The 26292-nt window shown below is 43.5% G+C and overlaps 2 protein-coding genes across 6 annotated transcripts in view; one reads left to right on the top strand and one right to left on the bottom strand.

Moving 5' to 3' along the window:
* Positions 1–74: 74 nt before the first annotated feature.
* Positions 75–23430, top strand: PGM3 (phosphoglucomutase 3). Of its 2 annotated transcripts, none has more exons than XM_062186424.1 (13): positions 75–170; positions 1565–1770; positions 4189–4373; positions 6443–6510; positions 11583–11716; positions 12825–13020; positions 13619–13776; positions 14836–14919; positions 17216–17314; positions 19534–19647; positions 20727–20849; positions 22000–22173; positions 23038–23430. In XM_062186424.1, the coding sequence occupies exons 2-13, from the start codon at positions 1567–1569 to the stop codon at positions 23119–23121; spliced, it is 1623 nt and encodes a 540-aa protein (XP_062042408.1). In that variant the 5' UTR covers positions 75–170; positions 1565–1566; the 3' UTR covers positions 23122–23430. The 2 variants fall into 2 exon arrangements, with proteins under 2 accessions (XP_062042408.1, XP_062042407.1); XM_062186423.1 differs by having other exon boundaries at positions 106–143.
* Positions 21005–26292, bottom strand: part of DOP1A (DOP1 leucine zipper like protein A) — a 117048-nt gene continuing 111760 nt past the window's right edge. For 3 of the 4 annotated variants that reach the window (XM_062186417.1, XM_062186419.1, XM_062186418.1), the window contains one exon: positions 23406–24438. In XM_062186417.1, the coding sequence (XP_062042401.1) occupies positions 24133–24438 (306 nt within the window). In that variant the 3' untranslated portion in view covers positions 23406–24132. Of the gene's footprint in view, positions 21643–23405; positions 24439–26292 lie in introns of those variants that run through there. The other variant, XR_009865501.1, reaches the window with a different exon arrangement.

The raw sequence follows: 26292 nt of genomic DNA, 5'->3' as shown, positions 1-26292 counted from the left end.
CGGGGCGGGGCCAGCGGGCCCTCGCCCGCCGTGATTGGCCGGGGGGCGTGGCGACGGGCCGGAAGCCACGCAGGGCCACGTCTGCGGACTCGGAGCCCGGGCGTGTGGCAGCGGCGGTCCCCCGGAGGGTGTCTGTGCGCGCGGTGAGGGAGCCGCGTGTGCTGGCGGAAGTAAGCCGGGTCCCGGGGCTGCGCGGCGAGAGGGGGCGTAGCAGGCGGCGGGGGTTCGTGCGGGCCGGCGGGCCATGTCCTGGGCCCAGCTGCACGCTAGCGGCAGGCAAGGGTATGGGCAGCGCGGCCCCGCCGACGCGCCTACCCGCCGCGCCGGGAGAGCGGGCTGCTCCGCCGGCCGAGGGTCTGGTGCTGGGGTTTTCGCCCGCTACCCTGCGGGGAGACCTCACGGTTGGGAGCGGGGGGGTCGAGCCGCGGTTAGGGAGGAGAGCGGAGATTGAAGACTGGATGGAGAGAAGAGGGATACTCAATTTTTTAGAGTGGACGCTGTTTTGACTGGTAATGCGAGTATCCACATACTCATTGAAAGTAGTTTTAGAGCCTAAAATGCATTAAAGGATGGAAACGTGTCACCTTGGCATTTTTAAAAAGACTGAATTGAACAGGATTCGTGTACACCCTTATGCACCATCACGACGCATTCCCTGACTGGTCGGTTTTTACAAAAACGTATCCAAGCTTGCGAAAGAGATGTGAGTGCTTGGGTCTGCACGGAAATAGCATCGCAGAATGCCAACTTTTTCCAACAGGGTAAAAGCTGAGATTGACCATTTTTTGTCGTTTTTGTTCATTGAAGCAATAAAGACCAAAGCAGATGAGATGGTGAGGCTAGGAGCTGTGAGACAGCTCATCTCTGGGCAGTTGGGGATGAATTGACTCAGGTAGTGCATAGTGTTGCAGGGATATGAGGTTGGAAAGTTCCAGTTCATTGGAAGATCCCAGAGAAGGAAGTATTCAAAAGCCGTGCTTGGTTTTTAAAATCAAAGGTAGAGGTGGTTTTACTTGGAAGATGTTTTTGGTTTCAGAGCTTAATTTACAAGAGTGTCCTGATTCTTTAAAAAAAAAAAAAAAAAGAATTCCTGCATACAGAGTGTGTGAGGGAGATAATTAAAAAGGTTTCTGGGAAGTAAATTAAAAGGATACTTTATTTTGGTGTGAAAGTGTTTTGCAAATCCGTAGATGGGTTTTTCAGAATATGCATTTTCCAGGAAGTTTTTGAAAGCCCTTGAATTAGATCTTGTATTAGGAGACCGCCTGGAGAGGAAACCCTTGTTCTCTGCTCTTCCTTTGGAGGAAGAACAAAAGAAGCTTACAGATTTCCCAGACGTTTCCCAGTCCACTTGAGACTCTGGCCTTAGGGGGCAGTCTGGTTCCTGCCCTAGATCTGTTCGGGAGTGCACAAGTTGGGTAGGTAAGGCTGACTCGGGATTTAGTGCAACTTCTTTACAACACTTTGAAACATGTGGTTCTTTGGGCGGATTCAGAATGAGGCAGGCTGGCAAGTGGTCCTTCAAAGATTGATTCTGCCTGAAAAGTGTTTCTGGATTTTGTAGACATGGATTTAGCTGCTGTCACAGAACACTCCGCGTTGCATGCCAAGCCCGCCGGACTCACTCTTCAGTATGGGACTGCTGGGTTTCGAACGAAGGCCGAACATCTCGATCACGTGATGTTTCGCATGGGATTATTGGCTGTGCTGAGGTCAAAACAGACACAATCCACCATTGGAGTCATGGTGACAGCATCACACAATCCTGAGGTAATGCTTTTAAGTGTTCAGATGAAGCAAGCTTGTTTACAAGACTACACCCTGGTGTCTGGGCAGTTTGACCCAGAGGACAAGTTCTAATTCTAGGAACGTGTCTTTGGATTTGAAACCGCTTCTACTTAAGGGAGTGGTCGTTTAGGCTATGGCTCCTTAGAGGGTGTGGAGAGATTGAGAAATGAAAATGTCATTTTTTGGAGGATGTCCATATTGGAAACATTAGAACATGTCTTTCCTTGTTATTTGAATTGAGACAAGGTCAACAATTTAGAAATGCTGACCTCTATTAATTTGGTAGTAATTGAAGAGATTGGGAGTGGGTGGGGGAAGAGGAAATGAAGACAGGTTTTTTACCTTTTCAGACAGTTTTTCTGTAGCTCAGTAATCAGCCCCTATTCTGAATGGCCAGCCAATCAAGCAGGCCCAGGAATCCAAGAGTGAGTTTTCAGCAGAATATCGATAAGGACTGGTGGTTCTGTTCTTCATGATAATTTTTTAATCAAAGTATTCCTTTTGACACAGTGTTTTTATTTTTTCAGTTTTATGGGGCTTTAAGTGATAATAAAAATTGTATATATTCATGTTGTGCAGCATCATGTGTTGATACATGTTACATTGTGAAATGATGACCACACACACATCATTTCTCATAAATATCCGTGTGTGTGTGTGTGTGTGTAATGAGAATACTTTAAGATCTGCTAACAAATTTGAAGTATGCATTACCAATTATAGGCAGCGTCGGGCGCCGCAGCTCATTTGGTTAATCCTCCGCCTGCAGTGCCGGCACCCCGGGTTCTAGTCCCGGTCGGGGCGCTGGATTCTGTCCTGGTTGCTCCTCTTCCAGTCCAGCTCTCTACTGTGGCCCCGGAGTGCAGTGGAAGATGGCCCAAGTGCTTGGGCCCTGCACCTGCATGGGAGACCAGGAGGAAGCACCTGGCTCCTGGCTTCAGATCTGCACAGTGCGCCGGCTGTAGCGGCCATTTGGGGGTTGAACCAATGGAAGGAAGACCTTTCTCTCTGTCTCTCTCACTGTCCATTGTGCCTGTCAAAAAAAAAAAAACAAAAAACAAAAAACAAAAAAAACAGAAACAACTATAGGTAGCACCAGGCCTCCAGAACATAATCACTTTGCACTGTTTCCAACAGCTCCCCCTACTTCTAGGCCCTGGAAACCACTCTTCTACTTTCTGTTCCTGTGAGTTTGACTTTTTAGGTTCCACATAGAAATGTGATCATGCAGTATTTTCTTGTTGTGCCTGGCTTATTTCGCTTAGCATAATACTCTTCAGGTTCATCCAGGTTTTTGTAAATGACAGAACTGCCTTCCTTTCCAAGGCTGAACAATAATTCTGTTGTATAAACATATACCACATTTTCTTTGGCCAATCATCTGTCCATGGACACTGATAAATACTCAGGTTGTTTTATGTCTTGGCTAACCATTGATACAACTTATTTTATTCTGCAAGCCTGTAGCTCCTGAATTATATGGCTGAAATACTGTGCTTCTAATTGATTGGTAAGGTGTGACGTATTTACCTTTGTAGCTAAACTAGCAACAGGTGAAAGCCCTGTAGGTCAGTGAGGCATTGGAACATCCTCTCCCCAGCAGTGGAAGACATTGTTCATCTTCCAGATGGGTAAATGTCTGAAGTGCAGGTTACTGCAGCTGGCTGATGGCGTCTCTGAAGAACCTCACAGTTACTGCTAATTCAGGAGCTCTTGTCAAAGCAGTTCTGCCCTGTTTCCTGCTGTTGACATTCACTCTGACCTACACTTTATTTCTTTCCAGGAACTTGAGCAGAACAGAGTTGAGAATATTTTCAGTGTCTGGGCTGCCATCCAGTTGACATGCTGGCCAGTAGGCTCCTGGAGGCCAGAGGCGTAGAGAAGAGGGTCCCTGTGTGCCCTCCACCTATGCCAGTTAATGCTAGTGAGCACACAGGGGCAGCTTGTTCAAGAGCTAAGGGAGCCAGGTGCTGGTTGGCCTTAGAAGTCAGGCAGACCAGATGTTTGAACAGCACCACTGACGCTTACCAGCTGTGTGACCATAGATTACCTAACCTCTCAATCACAGGCATGATATGTGTGTCATGAAAATTTCACAAGACAGTATTTAAGGGTACTTCAAAAAGTTTATAGAAAAGTGGAATTAGAAGATGTTTATTTTGATGCAAAAATGTTAGAAATCCATGAGTAGATATTTTTATTATACACATTTTCCATAGACTTCTAAAGACCCCTCATATCCAAAACACCCAGTCCTGGGCCTCGTGTTAATGTTAGTGGCAGGAGTCAGAGTGGCCCGGCTTTGGCTGTCTTTGGCTGGGGGAAAAGCCGGAATGAGTTCTGCTTCCTGCGCTCTCCGTCATGCACATGAGCTTGCTCATTGTTTGTTTTTCTTCTAAGGAAGACAATGGTGTCAAATTGGTTGATCCTCTGGGTGAAATGTTGGCACCTGCCTGGGAGGAACACGCGACCTGTTTGGCCAACGCTGAGGAGCAGGATGTGAGGAGGGTGCTCGTGGACATCAGCGAGAAAGAAGCCGTGAATCTGCAGCAAGAGGCCTTTGTAGTCATCGGCAGAGACACCAGGTAAGCATGAGAGTCCCCGCGGAAGGCAGCTTTGGGAGTTCAGTGGAACTGATTGCAGGAGTCAGGTTACCCAGGACAGACGGAGGGAATTCAATAAAGCGGAACTGCCCCGAGTGGCGCCCTCACCGCCGGGCCTTTCTCCTGGGTGTGGGGGCCACGTCAGTGCTGCAGCTTGGGTTTTGGAGCCCGACTGGTTTGAGCCTGAGCTCTCACCGGTTTCAGCTGAGGTGGTTGATTTACCTGGCCTTTGGGGGCTAGCATTTCCTCAGCTGTAGAATGTTGATGTTTACGTGAGCGCTACATGAAGTGGATGCAGAATACCTGTTTCCTGGCATAAGAGAAGGGCTTATATTCCCCACCTTCCTCTTCCTGTAGGTTTAGCTTTTTTCCCTACAAGTCAGAACACATGATTTGAACCTACTATTTTTAGAGATTTACTTTATAGCTTGTGTTATTGGTTCAGGGGTATGATTTTCCCCTGCTGGAGTTCTCTGGGGAACAACCATGGGTTTCATTCTCTCCTTAGTTGTCAGAGTGAGCAGCCCTTCCTTCCTTTACAAAAGGTATCTTTTTGTAAAACATTAGATTAAAGGTGTGCTTTGTTAACAGTAGCATTCTCTTTTGTGCAGGATCTGTTTTTTTGTTTGTTTGATTTTTAAAGTTTATTTTTGAAAGGCAGAGTTAGCGGGAGAGACAGGGAGAGAGAAAGAGATCTACCATCTGCTCGTTCACTCTCTGGATGCCTGGGATGGGAGAAAGAGATAGATATTTTCCATCCTTTATTTAACTCCCCAAATGGCCACAATAGACAGGGCTGGACTAGGCTGAAGCCAGGCCTGAAACTCCATCCAGGTCACCCGAGTGGGTGGCAGGGACCCAGGTGCTTGGGCCATCTTCCACTTGCTGCTTTCCCAGGTGCATTAGCAGGGAGCTGGATCAGAAGTGGAGCAGCTGGGACTCAAACCAGCACTCTGATATGAGATGCTGGCGTCAGCCTGGTAGACAGCTTAACTTAACAGCTGTGCTGCAACACTGTGCCCTAACATAGCCCCCAAGATCTGATTTTATCCAAAGATTCTTTGAAACGGAAATTTATCCTCAGTCTCCTAATGGCTTGGAATTTTAAAAAATTCCTTATTGTGTTACCAGAGCATTTTCTAAATACTGCTGATTGCCAAATGTCATGTTCCAAAGTAAATTATTATCTGACAATAAGGTTGTCTCTTGTGAATTTGGCTCTTAGTATTTACTAATTGAAATGATACATCTTTTTCTACTAGGCAGTTATATGATCTGTTTTTTTTAATAGAATTTGATCTGACTTTATAAAATGAAAAATGGGGCCAGCGCCGTGGTTTAACAGGCTAATCCTCCGCCTAGCGGCGCCGGCACCCCGGGTTCTAGTCCTGGTTGGGGCGCCGGATTCTGTCCCAGTTGCTCCTCTTCCTATCCAGCTCTCTGCTGTGGCCCGGGAGTGCAGTGGAGGATGGCCCAAGTGCTTGGGCCCTGCACCCGCATGGGATACCAGGAGAAGCACCTGGCTCCTGGCTTCGGATTAGCGAGATGTGCTGGCCGCAGCGGCCATTGGAGGGTGAACCAACGGCAAAAAGGAAGACCTTTCTCTCTGTCTCTCTCTCTCACTATCCACTCTGCCTGTCAAAAAAAAGAAAGAAAAAAAAATGAAAACTGGATTCTGTATACTTGGTGGTTTAATATCCAGTACTGTATTATGTGTGTCATGTGCATCCAGTATTTATTGTAAGTGTTCTTAGACCACATTTATGTTGCTATAGTCAAACTTGAGAAGCTCTTTGAGTCGGGTGGTCAGAGTGTCCTTTATATCCACTTCTTAAGTTCATTTAAGATCCAAAATTTTTCCAAGAAGTAGGTTGTGAAAGGTTGCTGGAAAAATGTGTGAAATTGCCTGTATTACCTTTTCAGGGTTGATAGCTTTCAGTTCCAGTATAATTAAGTTATTTAGAAATTGGTTTCTGCATTTACCTTTGGCACCAGCAATATTCTGCTGGATTCAGGATGGGATTTGTTATTTTCTTTCTTTTCTTTCCTAGGCCCAGCAGTGAGAAACTTTCACAATCTGTAATCGATGGTGTGACTGTCATAGGAGGTCAATTCCATGGTATGTAGTTACTCTGAACTGTAAATTAATCTTTCCAAAAGAAAAACTACAAAAGGAATATACATTTAAAGCTTGAAAATATAGTTGAACAAAAATAAGTTTTGTTTTTTTTTTTTTTAAATTTTTGACAGGCAGAGTGGACAGTGAGAGAGAGAGAGAGAAAGGTCTTCCTTTTTGCCGTTGGTTCACCCTCCAATGGCCGCCGCGGTTGGCGCGTTGCGGCCGGCGCACCACGCTGATCCAATGGCAGGAGCCAGGTGCTTCTCCTGGTCTCCCATGGGGTGCAGGGCCCAAGCACATGGGCCATCCTCCACTGCACTCCCTGGCCACAGCAGAGAGCTGGCCTGGAAGAGGGGCAACCGGGACAGGATCGGTGCCCCGACCAGGACTAGAACCCGGTGTGCCGGCGCTGCAAGGTGGAGGATTAGCCTATTGAGTTGCGGCGCCGGCCCAAAAATAAGTTTTAAAAAATTTCCCCTGGATATAAAAAGTGCCAATTTAAAAATCTTCCAGATTTTTTTCTGGACAATTATATATATAGTTCTTTATCCATGAGCCTATTATAGGAGATAATAAATGTTGAACTAACACACTGCCTTCACTTTATAAGAACCTTATGTACAAACCTTTGAATTTACCTGAAGGTGTTCATTTTGGGCAGCTCTTGTCAATGTGAGGTATTCCCTAACAGCTGATCGCTTGTGAAATCACCTGTTACCTATCAGATAGTGATACAGAGTGTCTTCAGTCTACAGGTAATTTACAGCTTTGAGTTTCGTCAGTGGTTCTTGCTGTTTTATCAAATGAGAGTTAAGTGGAGCAAAATGGAAGCTTGAGCCTGTTTTGAAGGCAGTGACCCCTCTGTGCTTTGAGATGAATGTTTTCCTCCTGTCAGACCTTTCTCACCAAAAAAGACATCCTCTGGTTGGGTGTTTGGCACAGTGGTCAAGATGCCGCTTGGACAGCTCCAGCCCTACCAGAGGGCCTGGGTTCAAGTGCTAGCTGCACTCCTGATTCCAACTTTCTGTGATTGTGCACCCTGGGAGGCAGCAGTAACGGCACAAGGATAGTTAGGTCCCTGTCACCCACATGGAAGCCCCAGACTGCGTTTCTCTTGGCTTCAGCCTGGTCTTGTCCTAGCTGTTGTAGGCATCTGGGGAGTGAACCAGTGGATGGCAAATCTCTGTGTCTCTGTCTCTCTCTGCCTTTCAAATGCTTTAAATAAGTAAAAATTAAACAACAAAAAGTTCCCTATTGACCTTTGAAACCTCCTCTCTAGCTCCTGCCGTGTTCCCTCCCCTCTCAATTAACCTGGCCCCTTCTGCTGGCTCTGCCTACCTTCTCCACTGTGTTACCTCCTACTTACTCCTTAGCCGGATGCAGGTGAATGTGTGTCTGCCTCTCCAGTGAAAAGTCTCCTCCTCCCCTCATCTGCAGGCTAGTGGCCAGATCAGGTGGATAATAGAAAGGCAAGATTCTGGCCCGCCCCCAGGAAGTGTTTAAGCTGCAGCAGCCCTGGGACCCCCTATTACTGTGTGCAGAGTTACAAGCACTTTTCCAGGGAGGAGAGACCACAGCTTGTTAGAGTCTCCAGGGTGGGCTGTGAAGTAAAAGTAACTCCCAAGGATTTAGGTTGTAAAGCTTTTATTTCAGTTACTGTCCCTGTAGCTTTCACCCTGTTAAAACGGTCTCTCTCTGCCTCTACTTGCTTGGCTTCTGTTCCTTACTGGTCTGCTCTGCTTGTCTTGTGTTGCTCGATGCAGGCCTTCCTCCTGCTCTCCTTTCATTCTCATGGATTTCTGAATGACTACCTCCCTTGCTCTGGCTACCTCCATTCATGTATTAGTTTATCAAAGATTTTTGACTGCATGCTCTGTGTCACCTTCCCGTAGTCTATTTCTGTGTGTATCACAACCCATGGTATCATGATGCATCGGTGTGCATAACTGAAACAGTAGTTGCAACAGCGACACTCACCTGTACTGTGTGATGTGCATTCATCTGTTTCATTTAAAAAAAGATGGGGATGCTGCCTGTGTCTCACTGAGTTCCTAAACTGCTGTGACCTGCAGTTTGTAAAGCACTGTTCTGTGCGGGCTCTTGAATTAGGTGGCCTGCCCCATATTGGATTTGCCCCGCCCCAAACTGTGTTCTTTCTACTGACCCCAGCATGGTTGATGTTTTCAGCATCTCTTTGTATCTTTAGGACCATCACTCTTCTAGGGTTTTAGTCTAGAAAAATGAGAGTGATTTACAAAAAAAAAAAAAAAAAAAAAAAAGTTCTGCAAGTGTTTTGTGTCTTTATTCATTTATTTAGGAGACAGAGATATCCTGTGCCCTGGTTCACTCCCCAAATGCTCAGAATGGCTGGTGCTGGACCAGGTTAAAGTTGGGAGCTGGGAATGCAAACCAGGTCTCCCACATTGGAGACAGGAGCCCAACTATATAAGCCATCCCTGTTGCCTCAGCTGTACATTAGCTAGAATTGAGGATGGAGCCAGGACTGGAGCCAGATACTCTGGATGCAAGTGTCTCAAGGGGCATCTTAATTGCTAAACCAAATGGCACCCTGTCCTATGAGGTTTTTTTTTTTTTTTTTTTTTTTTTTGAGAGGTAATTACAGAGAGAGGGAGAGATAGAGATAGAGAAAAAGGTCTTCCATCTGCTAGTTCACTCCCCAAATGGTTGCAAGGTCCAGAGCTGGGATGATCCAAAGCCAGGGGCTTTTTCTGGGTCTCCCATGCGAGTACAAGTTCCCAAGCATTTAGTCCATCTTCCATTGCTTTCCCGGGCCATTAGCAGAGAACTGGATTATAAGGAGAGCAGCTGGTACACAAACCAGTGCCCACAGGGGAGGCCGGCACCACAGGCGGAGGCTTGGCCTACTGTACCACAGTGCAGGCCCCTGAGGTTTTTTTTTTTTTTTTTTTTTTTTTTAAGGTTTTCCCATCTTTCTTCAGCTTAGTGTATGTATTTCAGGGAATGAAGGCAGGGAGGATGAGAAGGTAGTAGAGAGTAAGGAGGGGCTAAATCTACCCAGCATTATAGAGCAGGGCAAGGCTTTGGATTGTATTCAAGAGCATAATATCACATTTTCAGTGAAAGTCAGTCACTCTGCTATTGTGTAGAGAAGGGAAAGGAAGGTGGTCAGAGGTAGAAAGACCAGCTAGACTACTTTTGGATGTGTGGTAGTCTTTGCAGAAGTGATGTAAGAGAGAAATAGAGACATTTGAAATGAGTGTTGCAAGCAAAGGATTTTGAGGTGCATAGTGAGAACACAGCTGTGTAGAATGACTTCCAGGGTTGTGGGTTGATTGGTTGAATTAATGGTGCTTTTTACTGAGTACATGTAATAGTCACCTAGCAAATATTTATTTGGTAGTGCTAATACTGGTCACAAAACCCTTTTGTTTGTTCTTTGAGCATGTGTTTTCAAGAAAGGTTCCTCAATCTCTTTTTTTTTTTTTTTTTTAAGATTTATATATTTTATTTGAAAGGCAGAGTTATAGAGAGAGAAGGAAAGAAAGAGATCTTCCATCTGCTAGTTTACTCCCCAGATGGCTGCAAAGACTGGGGCTTGGCCAGGCCGAAGCCAGGAGCCAGGAGCTTCTTCTGGGTCTCCCATGAGGGTGCCAGGGCCCAAGGACTTATGCCATACTCCAGTGCTTTCCCAGGCCATGACAGAGAGCTGGATTAGAAGTGGAGCAGCTGGGACACAAACTGGTGCTCATATGGGATGCCGGTGCAGTAGGCTGAGGCCTTAACTACTGTGCCATAGCACCAGCCCAGATATTTGTTTTTTAAAAATGAAAATCTTCCAAAATAAAAATTAAAGCACTGGCCCCAAAAGGCTCCTCTCTCTGAACACCTCCATTTAACTAGTCTAATATCTTACTTTATTTTGAGCTGCATACCTCCTCCCATCTCATCCCTGTATGAGAGCCAAGATTGCCTTCATAAAATACCATCTCTCTCGTTTAACTGCAGGGCTCAGAAGCTTACTGACTCCCTTCTACTTCTAGTCCTGCCTCTTGTGTTTGCATTGCAAGTCCGTTGACCACTTTAGTCACTGACTACTGAAGTGTTGGATACCGGTTCATCTCTGCCAATTCTCTTCCTTCTTGCTTATGGTGCTTCTCTTGTACCCTTAGGTACAGTTGACTGTAAGCTGTTTGCTTTTCTTGGAAAATTATTTGTGGGGCATTTTTGAGGTATCTTCTGTTGGAGTCATATTCGTCTAGTGAAGCTTAGTGCCAGGTACCTGGGGCACTACCTGGCTAGGTCCCATTTAAATTCTGTCATGACAGTGTGCTTCAGGACTGCCGTGGGGACATGACTTGGGCTGGGAGTCCGGAGGAGGGACCGTGCTTTTGGTGACAGCTCTCCAGGGATGCATTTCCCTCTGCTGAGACCAAGACAACTGTCCTGGAAGTGGGGATTGACTCTGACAGCCTCACAAGGAATGCATAGGCTGTTGGGTTTCATTGTCAAGAGGGCCTGGTTCTCTTCTCCTCACTTCCCCATGGTAGGTCAGCAGGGACCTTTGTGTACTGAAACCATGGCTCAATTCCTGGCATACAAGAATTGCCCTCAGAGCAAAATTGGCTTCCATTAACTCCGATCTTGGAGTTCCTGCCTTCACGTAGATTTTGGCCTGATTATTGCTTCTGGTACTTGTCAGTATTGCAGTCAGAATTTTTTCTTACGTCTAGCATTTTCAGTGGTTTTCAGGAGGATGACTCATCTGAATTACGTGGTGTGCGATGTTACTGGGAAGGGAGCTCAGTTGCTCCTTTTCTGTATATTGCTTTAATTTGTGTTACTCCCTGTCTCCTCTAAATGGCTGTTTACTACTACTAATAGTGTCATAATTCTTTTAGACTTGAGTATGTGACATGTCATAGTGATTTCAGTGGATGTTTGTGTATCTGGATAGTTTGAAAGTGAGTGTTTTCTGAGATACGTCTTTTTAGAATAGGATTTGTCATCTTGAAATTCCTACAGTGTGAATATTCGTTAGCTTTTTTTTTAAAATTAAGAAACATGAATTGTTTTTTGTATTTTCATGACAGATTATGGCTTGTTAACAACACCGCAGCTCCACTACATGGTGTACTGTCGAAATACTGATGGCCAGTATGGAAAGGCAACCATAGAAGGCTATTACCAGAAACTCTCCACGGCTTTTGTGCAGCTTACCAAACAGGTGAAAAATCTCTGGAACACAGCTGTTTAAATGAATAAAATAACTTACGTTCGACAGTTTGTCATTCCTCCTCCTTCCTCTCCCGGGATATGGCCTATTTCTATCTACTCTCTAGGGTTCCACAAGACTCTGCTGTGGGTATCCTGGTAACTGTATGTTGGCATTTACTTGGCAAGGCCCATAGGACATTCGGAGATTATTGTGGGAGAAAAGGTGTTGGCCTTGCTTAGAGTTATTCTAAATATTCGTTCAGATGAATTTGGTCTAAGTTTATGTGGGTGCTATTTGCTTAGCACTTGAGAAAGATTTTCTCCTCGGTACATTGGGTTGTTAAACTTGAATAGATTTGAGAGATAACATTTAGTTGATAAATATATAATGAGCATATGCTATTGCAAGACACACTTATATTTTGGGCTAAGGTTGGGTGGGAGAAGAGACTGACAGTTAAAAAGAAAACCCAAAGATGATAGATGTTACTGCTCATTCATTTATATATTTCCTCCAAATTTGAGTGGCTGTCATGTAGGCTATAATATCACTTTGTAAACAACTTTTGTTTTAAAAAATTTAAAAGACAGAGATCTTCCATCCTGTTTTATTCTCCAAATGCCCACAAAAGGCGGGGCTGAGCCAGCCGGAAGCCAGGAGCCCAGAACTCAGTCTGGATCTCCCATGTGTGTGACAGGACGCAACTGTTTGAGTCATCTTCTGCTGTCTCAGGAAGCAGGAATCCAGAAGGGGAAGCAGAGCTGGAACTTAAACCCAGGCAGGCACTGTGTCCTAACCACTTAGCTGTGCCAAGTGCCTGCCCCCATTTTACTGTTTTTAAGGGACCCTGCTTAATTGAGGATAACTGCTACCAATAAAGCTCCATTTGTATGTTACTTAGTGAAACTGTGCCTGTGTCTAAGGTGTTTTTCATTTTTATTCCATATTTTACAGTTTTCATCTGAATATGTGTACATGTACCTCTCCACCCCTGGGTTCAAATAGCTAAGTTAACTGAAATAATGGAAGATGTTTATATGTCCCCACACATAGGCTTTGCCTTTCACTCATGCTTATGAATGTAACGTTTTCCTTCCATATGTCTTTTTGCTTGGAGGCTTCCTGCAGTGGAGAGGATTACAGATCACTGAAGGTCGACTGTGCAAATGGCATTGGGGCCCTGAAGCTAAAAGAAATGCAGCACTACTTCTCACAGGGGCTGTCGGTTCAGCTCTTCAATGACGGGACCAAAGGGAAGCTCAATCATCTGTGCGGGGCCGACTTTGTGAAAAGTCATCAGAAACCTCCACACGGTAGGTCCCAGCGGCCTGGGACTCTGGAGCCAGTGTCCTTCATACTTTGAGGTGGTGATGGGAGTAAGAGTCTCACGGCTAGTCCTCCTGGCTCTGCCACTCATACACATCTAGGAATCTAGCCACTTGTCAGTGCTATGCATAGCAGGGGCTGCTCTGTCTGCCCATAAGACCCTCCACTTCTCCTGGGCTGGAGGGAAGCCAGTGGGGTAAGCAGTGGTTCTCGAATCCCAGCATGCATCCGAATCCAGAATCCTTTGTTCATGCAGGGATTTCTGGGGTCCAGATTCCTGGGCCTGGGGTAGGATGTAAATGTGCATTTCTGTCACGTTATCAGGCATTGTTGATGGTGCTGGTGTGATGACCACAGTTTGAGAATCACAAGGTAGTTATCTTTCACCTTCTCTGCTTTGCATGCACCATTTCCCCAGCCACTCACATTTCCTATTAGTATGTTTGTCAAATAAGGCCAATTCTGATCATGATTTAGTGAAAATATTTTCTCTAGTTGCTAATAGAAGAGGGAAATCTAAAAATTTTGGAATTTTATTCCCATTTCTTAGACTGAAATGTGTTTCTAAATTATCCTGTGTGCTAGGAATGGAAATGAAGCCCAATGAGAGATGCTGTTCCTTTGATGGAGATGCAGACAGAATTGTTTATTACTACCTTGGCGCAGATGGTCACTTCCATCTCATAGATGGCGATAAGATAGCCACGTTAATTAGCACTTTCCTTAAAGAGCTCCTGTTGGAGGTATGATGATGGGGGATTGGCTATCCTATGTGATAAGACTTTTTATTAGTGAAATAATTCCATATCAGACAGTCATTTGAATGTCTCCAAGTCACCAAGTCATGATTTATGGGAAGTCCCTTAATTTATGGCAGAAAATACTAAAAGAGGTATAGTCATTCTAGTCATTTTTAAAAAATTATTTCAAAGAGTTAGAAAGAGGGAGAGAGACAGAGAGACATCTTCTATCCACTGGCCACTCCCCAGATGGCTGCAATGGTTAGAGCTGGGCCAGGCAAAGCCAGTAGCCATGAAGCTCCATCCGGATCTCCCATGTGGGTTGCAGGGCCTTAAATACTTGGGCCCCAAACACATCCGCTGCTTTCCCAGGCCCTCAACAGGGAGCTATATTGTTAAGAAAAGCAGCCAGGGCACAGACTGGGGCCCATATGAGATTCTGGCCTCGCAGGTGGTGGCTTTACCTGCTATGCCAAAATGCTGGCCCCTTACTCATTTTGTTTATATTGGGGCTTTGGTTTTAGAACCTGTTGATCCTCTTCCTTACACTGGCTAAGCTGTATGATTTGAAGCTCTATGAAGTGTTGGTTTCTTTATAACCGGCACCTTAATGAAAATTTCTCTATCACTCTCTGAAGCCCCAAATTCAAGAGAAAATATTTGAGAGACTTACTCATTATGCATATGATAAGCTTAGAAATGTTAAGAGAGATTTGTTTGCTCTCTTGGGACTCTCTCCCAGGCTAGCTTGAAGCATAGGATGTCGTGGGAAGTTACAGTGATCTGGAAATGACTTACTTTAAGAATTCAGTACTTTTATTATGTAATTAAAGTCCAGGAGGTCACAGTCTTCTTCAAAGAGGATTTCTCCTAGAATGGCTTTAAACAGTGCTCTGAAAGCATTTTTCCAGTATATAGGTAAAATTCAGTAAGCCAGTTTTGGCATTAAATTAAGGCACAGCTGAGCTGGCTCATGATTTTGTCCTTAAGAATTCTCATTATGCTTGCTTTTGTGGACTCTGCACTTTTGGTGGCAAATTAAGTGACATTGTTTTTGTCTAGATTGGAGAAAATTTGAATATCGGTGTTGTACAGACCGCGTATGCAAATGGAAGTTCAACAAGTTATCTTGAAGAAGTTATGAAGGTACTGGACCATTTTCCTTTTATGATGGTTTAATAATTGTAAGCCATTTCTGCAAGCAAAATCTAGGTAATATCCTTATAAAAGTATACATGCTGCGGTGTGTCAACTGAACTTGGTAGTCAGAAGATGAAAAACTACTGAGAGGAGAAACAGCAAGGGTGAAGGGGACAGTCTTACTAAACTGTCCAAACGAGGTTCCTGAAGACAGCCAGTATGACCAGCTGTTACTTAGCAGATGGTGGAGGATGAGGACTTTGAGAAGATTTGAAGGGTGATCATCTATCAGGGTGAGGGGCTCTGGCTATACCGATTTGAGAGGCTTCTTGCCAGCACTGGGCTCCGCGGAGGCCATGGCCAAGGATGGCATCTAGACAGCCCAGATGAGCATGACTGGAGTGTGGTCAAGGAGAGACTCCTTGTCACGAGTTATCTTTGAACTTGAGAACATCTGTGCAATGAAGCGTATCTGTGTGGATATATTAGGGGGCGAGATTTGTCTTCACAGTGTTCCTAGCAGACTGCCCATGATGCATATTACAGTTGGGCTTAATCCTTACTCAGTTTTAGAACTGACTTCTTACTGTTCTTTCATGGAGAGGTTTGCTGGGTTGGTAGGAGATTTTGTTTTTAATTATTTCAACATATACTAGATGACCACCCCCTACCAGTCTGCCTGCTCTGAGTTTGGGTTTGCAGACAACCTTGAAAGCCCTTGTCCTTTTTCTCACTAGCTGGTGTAATATTTCTCCAGCTTCTATGTATCCTGTTTCAAAGTCCTGCATTTTACTAGAATCGTCTTCCACCCTCTGTGCAGCAGGCCTTGCAGAGTCAGATTATTGCAGGAAATGGGAGCAGAGTGAGTGAGTACCCAGGTAGCTAAGGACTGGGCAGGTTGTCTGGGCTAATCGCGTCAGCTTTAGTCAGAGTCTTCCGGAGAATTAGAAATCTGAATTTTAATAAGAATTTCCTACTTTTTTAAATTAAAGATTTATTAATTTGAGTTACAGAGAGAGGTAGAGACACACACATACACATACACAGAGAGAGGTCTTCATCTGCTGGTTCACTTCCCCAAATAGCTGCAATGGCTGGAGCTGGGCTGACTGAAAGCCAGGAGCTTTTTTCTTCTGGATCTCCCATGTGGGTGCAGGGGCCTAAGGACTTGGGCCATCCTCCGCTGCTTTCCCAGGTGCATTAGCAGGGAGCTGGATCGGAAGTAGAGCATAGGGGACTTGAACCGGCGCCCATATGGGATGCCAGCACTGCAGGTGGCGGCTTTATGTGCCACCACGCAGTCCCTGAATTTCCTACATTTTGAAACAAATGATGGGCGGGAAAAACAAAACCTGTTTGGAGGCTGCTTGTGACTGAATGTAAATATATGATTACAGTCAACTTATTGGAGGGGCACCATCTGGGGCCAGTGGCCTGCTTTTCACAGGGATTCCTACTACCTGGGTTACTGTTTTAGTAACCTAATTCTTTGTTTCTGCCTTAAAGATCTGCTATATGTAGGATATTCTTTAAGAAACTGAATATATCAGAAGCTATTACTTTTCAACCCACTCTTCTTTTGGGTTAAATATTTATAACCCTCGTCATTCCTGAGGTCTCTTAAATTCAACCGCATGCCAGTCTCTCTCGTTTTTCTTCTAGTCAGTCTTTCCTTCACCTTTCTTGGATCTCAGAAACCCATGACTTCCCTTCCACTGCTGCTGGTTCAGCCACTAATTTCTTACTGGGATTAGTCTTAGAAACCACCAGACTGATCTCTTTCCCTAACCTTGAGCCAGGAGTTGCCAAGAAAATGTCCTGAGGTTCAAATCCAGCCTGTCATTGTTTATAAATATACACTGTATCAGATACATGCATATGCTTATCTATGGTCTGCGGGCTCTCACTGCAGTGACTCAATTGAGTAAAAGTGAGAGAACATAGGACCTAAAAGGTCTAAAATGTTTACTCTCTGGTTCTTTATGGAAAAGCCTGCAGACTGCAGCTCTAAGCCAGTCTCCATATGAGGCGTGAACTCAGCTTGTCAAAGCAGTTAGATCATGCCACATGCCCACCTGTCATCTTTCATAAGAGACCCTCCTCTTTCTTATCTGGCTTTTCCCTTGGCTGTGTGCTTCTAGGGTGCCTTCTCTCCCCTTGAGGAACACTTATCACTTTGTAATTTAATGTTTGTTTTCCTCACTAGACTTACCTCCAGTATGTTCCCTTTGTATCACTAGGACAGTCGGCATAGAGTAGAGTGAATATTGTAGAGTGAGTATTCTGTAAATTTGTGTTATAGGTACCTGTCTACTGCACTAAAACGGGTGTAAAACACTTGCATCACAAGGCTCAAGAGTTTGACATTGGAGTTTATTTTGAAGCAAATGGGCATGGCACAGTAAGTTCTTGTGAAGAATTGCTACTGGCTTTGGCCAGCACTTTTCTTTATGATGGGAATCCTGTAGCTGGGTAGTAAAAGGTAATATTCTGCTTTGTTGAAATGGTTGTATGGTGGTAAATATGATTACTTGGTTAACTCACATTTTCATGTATTGTGAAAGTGGTTCTTTTTCAGTTTCAGTTACTTTCTTTGAATGTTGTGCTGCTTTTTAAATGGTAATTATGTTAATTAGGGGAGAGAGAAAGTAAGTGAGCTTCCTTCAACTGGCTCACTTGCCAGATGCCTGCAAGGACCTCTGGTGGGACCAATGCTGGGAGTTGGAAACTCAATCTTGGTCTCCTGTGTATGTGGCAGGGACTCAGTTATTTGAGCCATCTCACATGCTGCTGCCTCACAGGGTATGCATTAACAGGAAGCTGAAGTCAGGAACAAATTCCAGTATTAAACCCAGGCATTCTGACAAGGGATGTATGTCTTAGCTGCTAGGCTAAATACTTGCCCCTAATATTTAGCTTTTTAAAAAAATGCAGGTGGCTTGCACTTGACCTTGCTACTTTGGCCTGCATCCCATATTTTTCTGCCTGAGTTTGAGTCTTGGCATTGCTCCTAATTCCTCCTTTTCCTGTGAAAACCGGGAAGCAGCAAGTTGATAGCTCAAGCACTGTGTCTCTGCCCCTCATGAGGGAGACCTGTTACAGGCATTTGGGGAGTGAAGCAGTATATGGCAGTGGTCTGTGCCTCTGCCTTTTGCATACATTTTAAAAATATAGTTTTTAATCCTTTAATAATAAAATGGTCTGTATATTTTCCTTCAACTGGCCACAGATAGGAAAAGGTCAGTAGCTGTTATGAATTGAGAAGTGGTGGAAAGTTGAGAATTAAGAAACAACTGGAAATGAGTTTAAAATAATTAGTGTTAAGTATAGAAAAAATTTTATGGCTTTCTCAGACAATATTTTAAACATTGTTTGAGACAATTCACATAAAGTTTTATTTATTTGAAAGAGGGGGAGGTACAGAGATCTTCTCTCTCCTGGTTCACTCCCCACATGCCTGCAATAGCCAGGGGTGGGCCAGGAAGCAGGAACTCCATCCTGGTTTCCCATGTGGGTGGCAGGGGCCCAAGCACTTGCACCATCTGCTGCTGCTTATTACCCAGGCACATAGGCAGAGAAGTGGTGCTCCATATTGGATGCCACCATTGTTAAGAGGTGGGCTTAATCCACTGCAACAGCTTCCAAAATTCATCTTTTTAAAGTGTGTAATTTTAGTAGATTAAGGTTCAGAATGTTTTAAAACAATGTTTTTATACTTCACCTCATTTAATTAATCAATTTGAGAAGGCCAACAGAAAATCCAGGATAAATCATTTTCCTTATTAACTCAAAATTGGTTTCTGGAGGGCATAAATACAAGGGAAAAATACTAAGTGTCTATAAAATGGAATTACAGTATAACTGCAGTGAATGACCTAATGCAGGGATTGATAAATGAGTTTTTAAAGGGTGAGTTATATTTTAGGCATTGTAGGCCCTGAACCTTCTGTTGCAGCTGCTCAGCTCTGCTGGTACAATGGAAGGGAGTGGGTATGGCCACGTTCCACTCTAAGTTTATTTACAAAAATGGCAATCAGCCATCGGCCTGTACCTTATTTTATCAATGGACATGTATTTAATTAGATAGCTGAGCATAGTGTGCCACTCCTTCTTGGTTTAGGGTCTCTTGAAGGTAATAAAAAGATGAGGGAGGTATGAGAAGCCTGTCATATGGGGTAATAAATCTTTGATAATCTTTACCATATTGTGACAAAAATGACAAACCTTCTTTCTGGTGTTGCTTAGCTCATAAAACTGTTGGTTGCAATGAATTATATCTTTCAAAATAAGAAGGCATACAAAGGCTTATGTAACCTGGCTATAACAGAGCTGATTTTGCTAGCTGAGGGGAAAGGCATGAAGAACTCATTATGTGTAGTCACATTTTGTCCAGGTGACCTTTTCTCTGTAATCAGTTTAAATTTTACAACCACTTTTGTAATCCCTAAGAAACTTTTCTCCCCCAGTTACATGTAACTTCAGTGATCTCATTAATTTCATAAATTATAAGGCTGCCATTATTTGCCCTCTTGGCTTCTCAGCATCAGTTTGAGCTCAAGTGACAATACTCAAGATGGGTTGTGATAGCTTTGTGTGACTGATGTTATGTTTCCACTTCAGGCACTGTTTAAAAAAGCTGTTGAAATGAAGATAAAACAACTAGCAAAGGAATTGGACAACAGGAAACAAAAAGCTGCTAAGATGCTTGAAAACATTATCGACTTGTTTAACCAGGTCAGAATGGATGGGGTGCCAGACCCTTGATTATGTTTACATTATTCACTGTATCCCACATTCATATACAAGGATACTTCAGAAAATTCATGGAAAATAAAATTAACAGATAAGCTTATTTTGGTACAAAAAAATTCAAAATCTAGGGATACATTTTTTTTTGTTTTTTTGACAGGCAGAGTGGATAGTGAGAGAGAGACAGGTCTTCCTTTTTGCTGTTGGTTCACCCTCCAATGGCCGGTGCATCTCGCTGATCCGAAGCCAGGAGCCAGGTGTTTCTCCTGGTCTCCCATGCGGGTGCAGGGCCCAAGCACTTGGGCCATCCTCCACTGCCTTCCCGGGCCATAGCAGAGAGCTGGCCTGGAAGAGGGGCAACAACCGGGATAGAATCCGGCGCCCCAACCGGGACTAGAACCCGGTGTGCCGGTGCCGCAAGGCGGAGGATTAGCCTGTTAAACCACGGTGCCGGAGGGATACATTTTTTGTAACAAGCACTTCCCATGAATTTTTTTGAAGACTTTGTATGTGGGTCAAATAGTTGGAATTGGAATATAGATTATGACTGTGGAAGAGCACTACTCCAGACAGGGAAAAGTGATGGAACTAATAATGTTTAAGTGTCTTGTACATAGCTATTTTATAATCCTTGCACAAGGTAACACAGGGAATGGAGTTAGTCTAATTTGAGTTTTAATTGACAGAATGGATCAAACTTCAGGTGCATCTTACACCAAAGCTAATATTTCCCTCAAAAGAGATTGTTATAAAGAAAAATTTGAGTCATAGAATGTTACGTGGGAACCTTATATTTGCTTACTCTAACCTAATTTCATATATAAGAAGGATTAAAGAGAAATTCCTTAAGAGCTGCTTTCAATATTCTCTCTATACATCTTTACTTCATTTTTCATATCTACTGATCCACACATTGAAGGTCTTCCAGTTTATTCTGCTTGGCACGGGACAGGGGAAGGAAGAAGCACAGGATACTATGGTTGGTTTTCTAAGTCAGAACATTAACCTCCAAAGTTTGCTTGTGTTAAGAGTCGTTCCTTTCATCTTGTTTCCCTATCCTGCAGGCAGCAGGTGATGCTATTTCTGACATGCTGGTGATTGAAGCCATCTTGGTGCTGAAGGGCCTGACTGTACAACAGTGGGATGCACTCTATACGGATCTTCCAAACAGACAACTCAAGGTTAAGGTGTGAGAGTAACTTCATTTGTAATATTTAGGATAATAGGTTAAGTTAATATTCATAAAGTATTTCTTGCAGAATATAATTTGCATTCTATATATACAAGGACACACCCATTACACAGGAAATAAAGCCATAGAGAATACTATAAAATGGTTTATTTTATTATGGAGAATTTAAAAGAACAAAACAGTGAACCCATGTGTCAGCTTCAATAGAATAGATTTCAGCCATCACTCCATACCTGCAGATTAGGGGAAGTATTTTCAATTGAAATGATAGGCTATCTAAAATATTTTTGGATTCACAGAGTACTTCCTGATGCTACATGCTGAGAAGTAGAATCTGTAGGCTTAAAGAGAGAATTACTTAAAAAGCATTTCAGATAAATTGGTAATTGATTTCCATACCAATTTCTATACTGATCCAATCTACATATTTATCTGCAGAATTTGTGAAAGACACTTAAAGCCAGGTGCAGAGAAATGGCTATTGGTTGTTTAGAGTAGTTTTTGGCACAGTTGGGAGATTCTTGTTACAGCCCTCATATAATAGTTTGCCACTGGGCCAGTGCTGTGGTGTAGTTAAGCTGCCACCTGTGCATCCAAAATGGGTGTTAGAGTTCCAGCTGCTCCACTTCCAATCCAGCTCCCTGCTAACGTGCCTGAGAAAACAGCAGAAGATGGCTCAAGTGCTCATGTGAGAGATCCACAGGAAGCTCCCGACTTGTGCCTTTGGCCTGGCCACTGTAGCAATCTGGGGAGTGAAACCAGCAGATGGAGGATCTCGCTCTTTCCTTCTAAAAAAAAAAAAATAGGTTGCCACTTGGCCTGTTTTTTTTTTTTTAATACTTGGAAGTTATTTGATTCAGAATTTTTAAAAACATACAGTGTGGTAACTATGAAACTGTCATTGGAATTTTTTTTTGGCTAAAGGTAATTCTTTATAAACTGAAGAAAAACTAGTTGTTGAAATTAATAACTTTGCCTCTGGAGAAATAGAATGACACTGCACTAAAAGTTTCTAAGTTCCATCAGTGTTGTACTTAAGCTGAAATATAGGTCTGTTGTAATCCTTTGGTAGAAGTGATGCAGGATGGGTTAACTTCTGAAAGGGAATATAATGTAGCAACAGACATAAAAGTGCTTGTGCTAAGGTTGCAGACCGAAGAGTTATTAGCACCACGGATGCTGAAAGACGAGCAGTCACGCCCCCAGGACTACAGGAGGCTATCGATGCCTTGGTGAAGAAGTACAAGCTCTCACGGGCTTTTGTCCGGCCCTCTGGCACTGAAGATGTGGTCCGAGTATATGCAGAAGCAGACTCACAAGTAAGCAAAGTCTAACAACCTCGGGGTGGGGGAGCCTCACTACAATTGTGGGTTTTTGTCAGATTTGTTCATAGAGCCTTTTAAGGTCATATGAGTAGTTATATACTTGAACAAAATCAGAACCACTCAGTTTATGTCCCCAGATATTTTCATTTATTCTAGGCTTCTTCAAAGACAGATTTCTAACTGTGAGAGGAATACTCTTATGCACTGTGAAGTGGATTGTCTCTTTTAATAACAATCTTGTGACTTTAGTTAATTTCACAATTATTTGTCTTTAGCTTGAGTTTTCAAAACATTTCCTGTAAGTGACCACCCTTGCTCTATGCCTCTTTCTTGGTAGGGCCGGGACTTGTGCTATGGATTTGTACTCTTCTTCCTCTTGTTTGTCACCTGAAGCACTTGAGAGAAGTGTTTGCACAGCCAGGGCAAAGTATAGTGGCTTAACTAGGGACTCAGAAGGAGAAATTCCCAGTGAACTTATTTAAGGCCTGGCAGGTTTTAGCGGAAGCCTAGACTACCCCAATACAATGGCTGCTTCAAGGAAAGGGTGGTGGAGGCCATAGAGGTTTACTTACTTAGGCCAGCTGTGGCCTTCTTGCCTTGTATAAGGGACCAGGTTTAACTGAATGTACTTAGTGTTTTGGAAATTAAAAAAAAAAGGTAAGTTTATAGTTTATAAAAGCATTAAGAATTTCACTTGTTCTCCCCTTATTTAGGGGCCTTGGAATTGGTTACTGAAAGGTGAAAGAAAGTTCTTACTTAAGCATAATAGTGAAAAAGAATTAGGAAGTACTCTCCAAGAGCCACAAGTAATGTGTGGTAGATGCTTTCTCATGTGATCTCCTTTAATGTCATTTGCAGGCAAGTGCAGATAGCCTTGCACAGGAAGTGAGCCTGGCAGTGTTTAAGCTGGCTGGAGGCATTGGAGAAGAACCACGTTTCTGAAGATAATTTTTATATTCCTGAGAAACTGGATTTTTACAAGTTTTTATAAAACTGTCACAAAGACATTTATAATTATACGGTTTACAATGCACCTTACTGGCTTATTTCTAGATCTCCCTGTTTTTCTTAAACACTACAAGAATAATCCTTTAGAAATAGCTAAGCCTTATTCTTAATTAAACTTACCTCTAACTTCGGTTTCACTAAGGTGAAATACTGGGATTTAATTATGTCATTTGGTCATTAACTTGACAATGGATGCAGGGGACAACTCATGCTGGCTGTTGGAAAATTAAATCTGTTGCCACATCCTTGTGTGTGTCTGCCATCACTTAACCACAACGTTGTTTTGCTGCACTCCCCCTTGATACAGATGGGGAAGGGTGGAGAAGACTTTATACAGTAAGTTTTCAGAATCATTAGAAGACTTACCTGTCTGCTTCACATCATCAGAATTCAGAGGTGTCAACGGAGCGGGGGTCCCACTCTCTGTGCCTAGTGGGGGACGCTACACTTGGGAGGGCTGCATGGTCCGGGCTTCAGTTACTCTTCACTGTCTTAGTGAAGGTAGAGGAAGAAAAGCTAATTATAATCCTTTACTGAGTCTGGCAGACAAGTGATACCATTCTGATACCAGAACATGGTTAATAACTAAAAGAACAAATTCCCAACCCATCTATAGTAATCCAAGCCTGAAACCAATAGGAAAAAAAATGTGCAGTGTGTATTTTGTAGATTTAAGATAACTCAGGACAATAAAACAGTGAATCATTTATATATATATATATATAGATAGATAGTTCTCTCTTAGGCACCATAATCAATATGAGCCAGCACTATTTATACTTGATTCAGGCCACATTCAGACATTTGCTCTTATTTACAAGTATTTAAATTAAATACAACCTGAAGTGTGTTTTGTTACATACAAAACAAAGAAACTATACAACTCAGAGCAGTGTTTTAAGTAATTACATTTCCACATCAGCTAAATAGAACCACTCCTGATGCTCAAGTTTTTATCACTCCTTCCAGAAAATCCTTTTCTACCATCTCTTCTATTTTTTGCCTGGCTTTGCTGGAAAATGGTTTGTGGTTCTCCAGTTTCATGTCCTTGTTAGGGAAGGTGTTTGAGTAGAGGACAGGACTCCCTGAGTGTCCTCCACATCGGCTTGTGACTTTGCTGTTGAAGACTTGGCTGAGTACATTGAAGAATGGCAGGAGCTGCTCCATGCTGCGCACAGTGCAGATGGTGAGCAGCAAGTGCCCCGGCTCCCAACCCAACGTTCTCCCTGAGCTGTCTTCCTCTGGATTTTTCTGCAGAAAACAAAAAGGGAAATGTTAGCGACAGATGTAGTATGTTAGAAAAATTAAAAAGGATGTGAACATCAGCAATTAGAGTTAAGAAACAAATACAAATCATAACTTTCAGTCTAGATTTGATTAAAACCCCTTGCTTTTGAGATGTTTCAGTGCCACTTACCACTTACATGGAGGGGTCTGACACTGCAGTTACATTTTCCAATCAGAATGCACAGGCAAGCTTAGCAGACATGGGGTTTTGGACAGAGATAGAGTCCTATGTAAAAGTTTAATATTGTGCTTTGCTTATACTCAAAAAGCTCCCAGATTGCTGGACTCTGAAGTCTACACAGAGGATTAGTTCACAAAATGACTACAGAAGAAAATTAGGAAGGGACAAAGAGGTTCCATATTCACCACTAGTAAAGCAGTTACTTCCCTTTTAATCAAATGCCCTAAACTGGGCATAAGGATCCAAAGTGAGCAGAATGTCCATACTGCAGTACAAAGAAAGGGATCTCTCTGGAGAGACACTGCCACCTCCTGGTTTGTGCTGAACAACCAGAGAAGAAAGCTGGGCCTGGAGTCAAAATCACAGTTTTGTCTTTCCTCTGCTGTTTGTTTACTGTGTGGTATCCTTAGGCAGCAGATTCAACACTTATAAAATGGGAAAATTTAATCTCTATATTATAGTTAAGACAAATGAGAATGTGAAAATTGTCAACTCAGTATAAACAAATAATTTGTGTATTAAGAGACCAGTTTAAGAAGCCAGCTAGGGCCAGCGCCACGGCTCAATAGGCTAATCTTCCGCCTTGCGGTGCTGGCACACCGGGTTCTAGTCCCGGTCGGGGCGCCGGATCCTGTCCCGGTTGCCCCTCTTCCAGGCCAGCTCTCTGCTGTGGCCAGGGAGTGCAGTGGAGGATGGCCCAAGTGCTTGGGCCCTGCACCCCATGGGAGACCAGGAGAAGCACCTGGCTCCTGCCATCGGATCAGCACGGTGCGCCAGCCGCACCACGCTGGCCACGGTGGCCATTGGAGGGTGAACCAACGGCAAAGGAAGACCTTTCTGTCTGTCTCTCTCTCTCACTATCCACTCTGCCTGTCAAAAAATTAAAAAAAAAAAAAGAAGAAGCCAGGTGGTAGGGGCCAACACCATGGCTCACTAGGTTAATCCTCCGCCTGTGGTGCCGGCATCCCATATGAGCACCAGGTTCTAGTCCCGGTTGCTCCTCTTCCAGTCCAGCTCTCTGCTGTGGCCTGGGAAGGCAGTGGAGGATGGCCCAAGTGCTTGGTTCCCTGCACCTGCATGAGAGATCAAGAGGAGGCTCCTGGCTTCGGATTGGTGCAGAGCCACCTGTGGCGGCCATTTGGGGAGTGAACCAATGGAGGGAAGATCTTTCTCTCTTGTCTCTCTCACACTGTCTCTAACTCTGCCTCTCAAATGAAAAAAAAAAAAAAAAAAAAAAAAAGAAGAAGAAGCCAGGTAAATGACACATATCAGTTTATCCAGATAAAGATATGAAAGAACTGAAGATGTCTGACTGGATATAAGATGAATATAAGAACCACTAAGCAGAGATAAAATGGATAGAAAAAGGACCAGATTATGTGGGACTTAGGAAGTAGAATTACCCTGTCATATTCATTAATAAAGGGAATTTGCCTTCTAATCAGATGTTGCTGAGAAAATTTCATTGTTTTTCTGATATATTTTTAAAAATTTTTATTTGAAAGAGAGAAGAGACATATCTTTCATATGCTGGTTCACTCCCCAAATGGCTGCAATGGCTAGAGCTCATATAAGTCAAAGCCAGATACTCGGAACTCAGTATAGGGGTTCCCCATGTGAATGGTACAGGCCCAAAT

This window comes from Lepus europaeus, chromosome 3 (assembly GCF_033115175.1).
Source record: "Lepus europaeus isolate LE1 chromosome 3, mLepTim1.pri, whole genome shotgun sequence".
Taxonomy (NCBI): Eukaryota; Metazoa; Chordata; class Mammalia; order Lagomorpha; family Leporidae; genus Lepus; species Lepus europaeus.
Note: the sequence above shows the minus strand (reverse complement) of the source record. Positions and strands in the feature narration are given on the sequence as shown.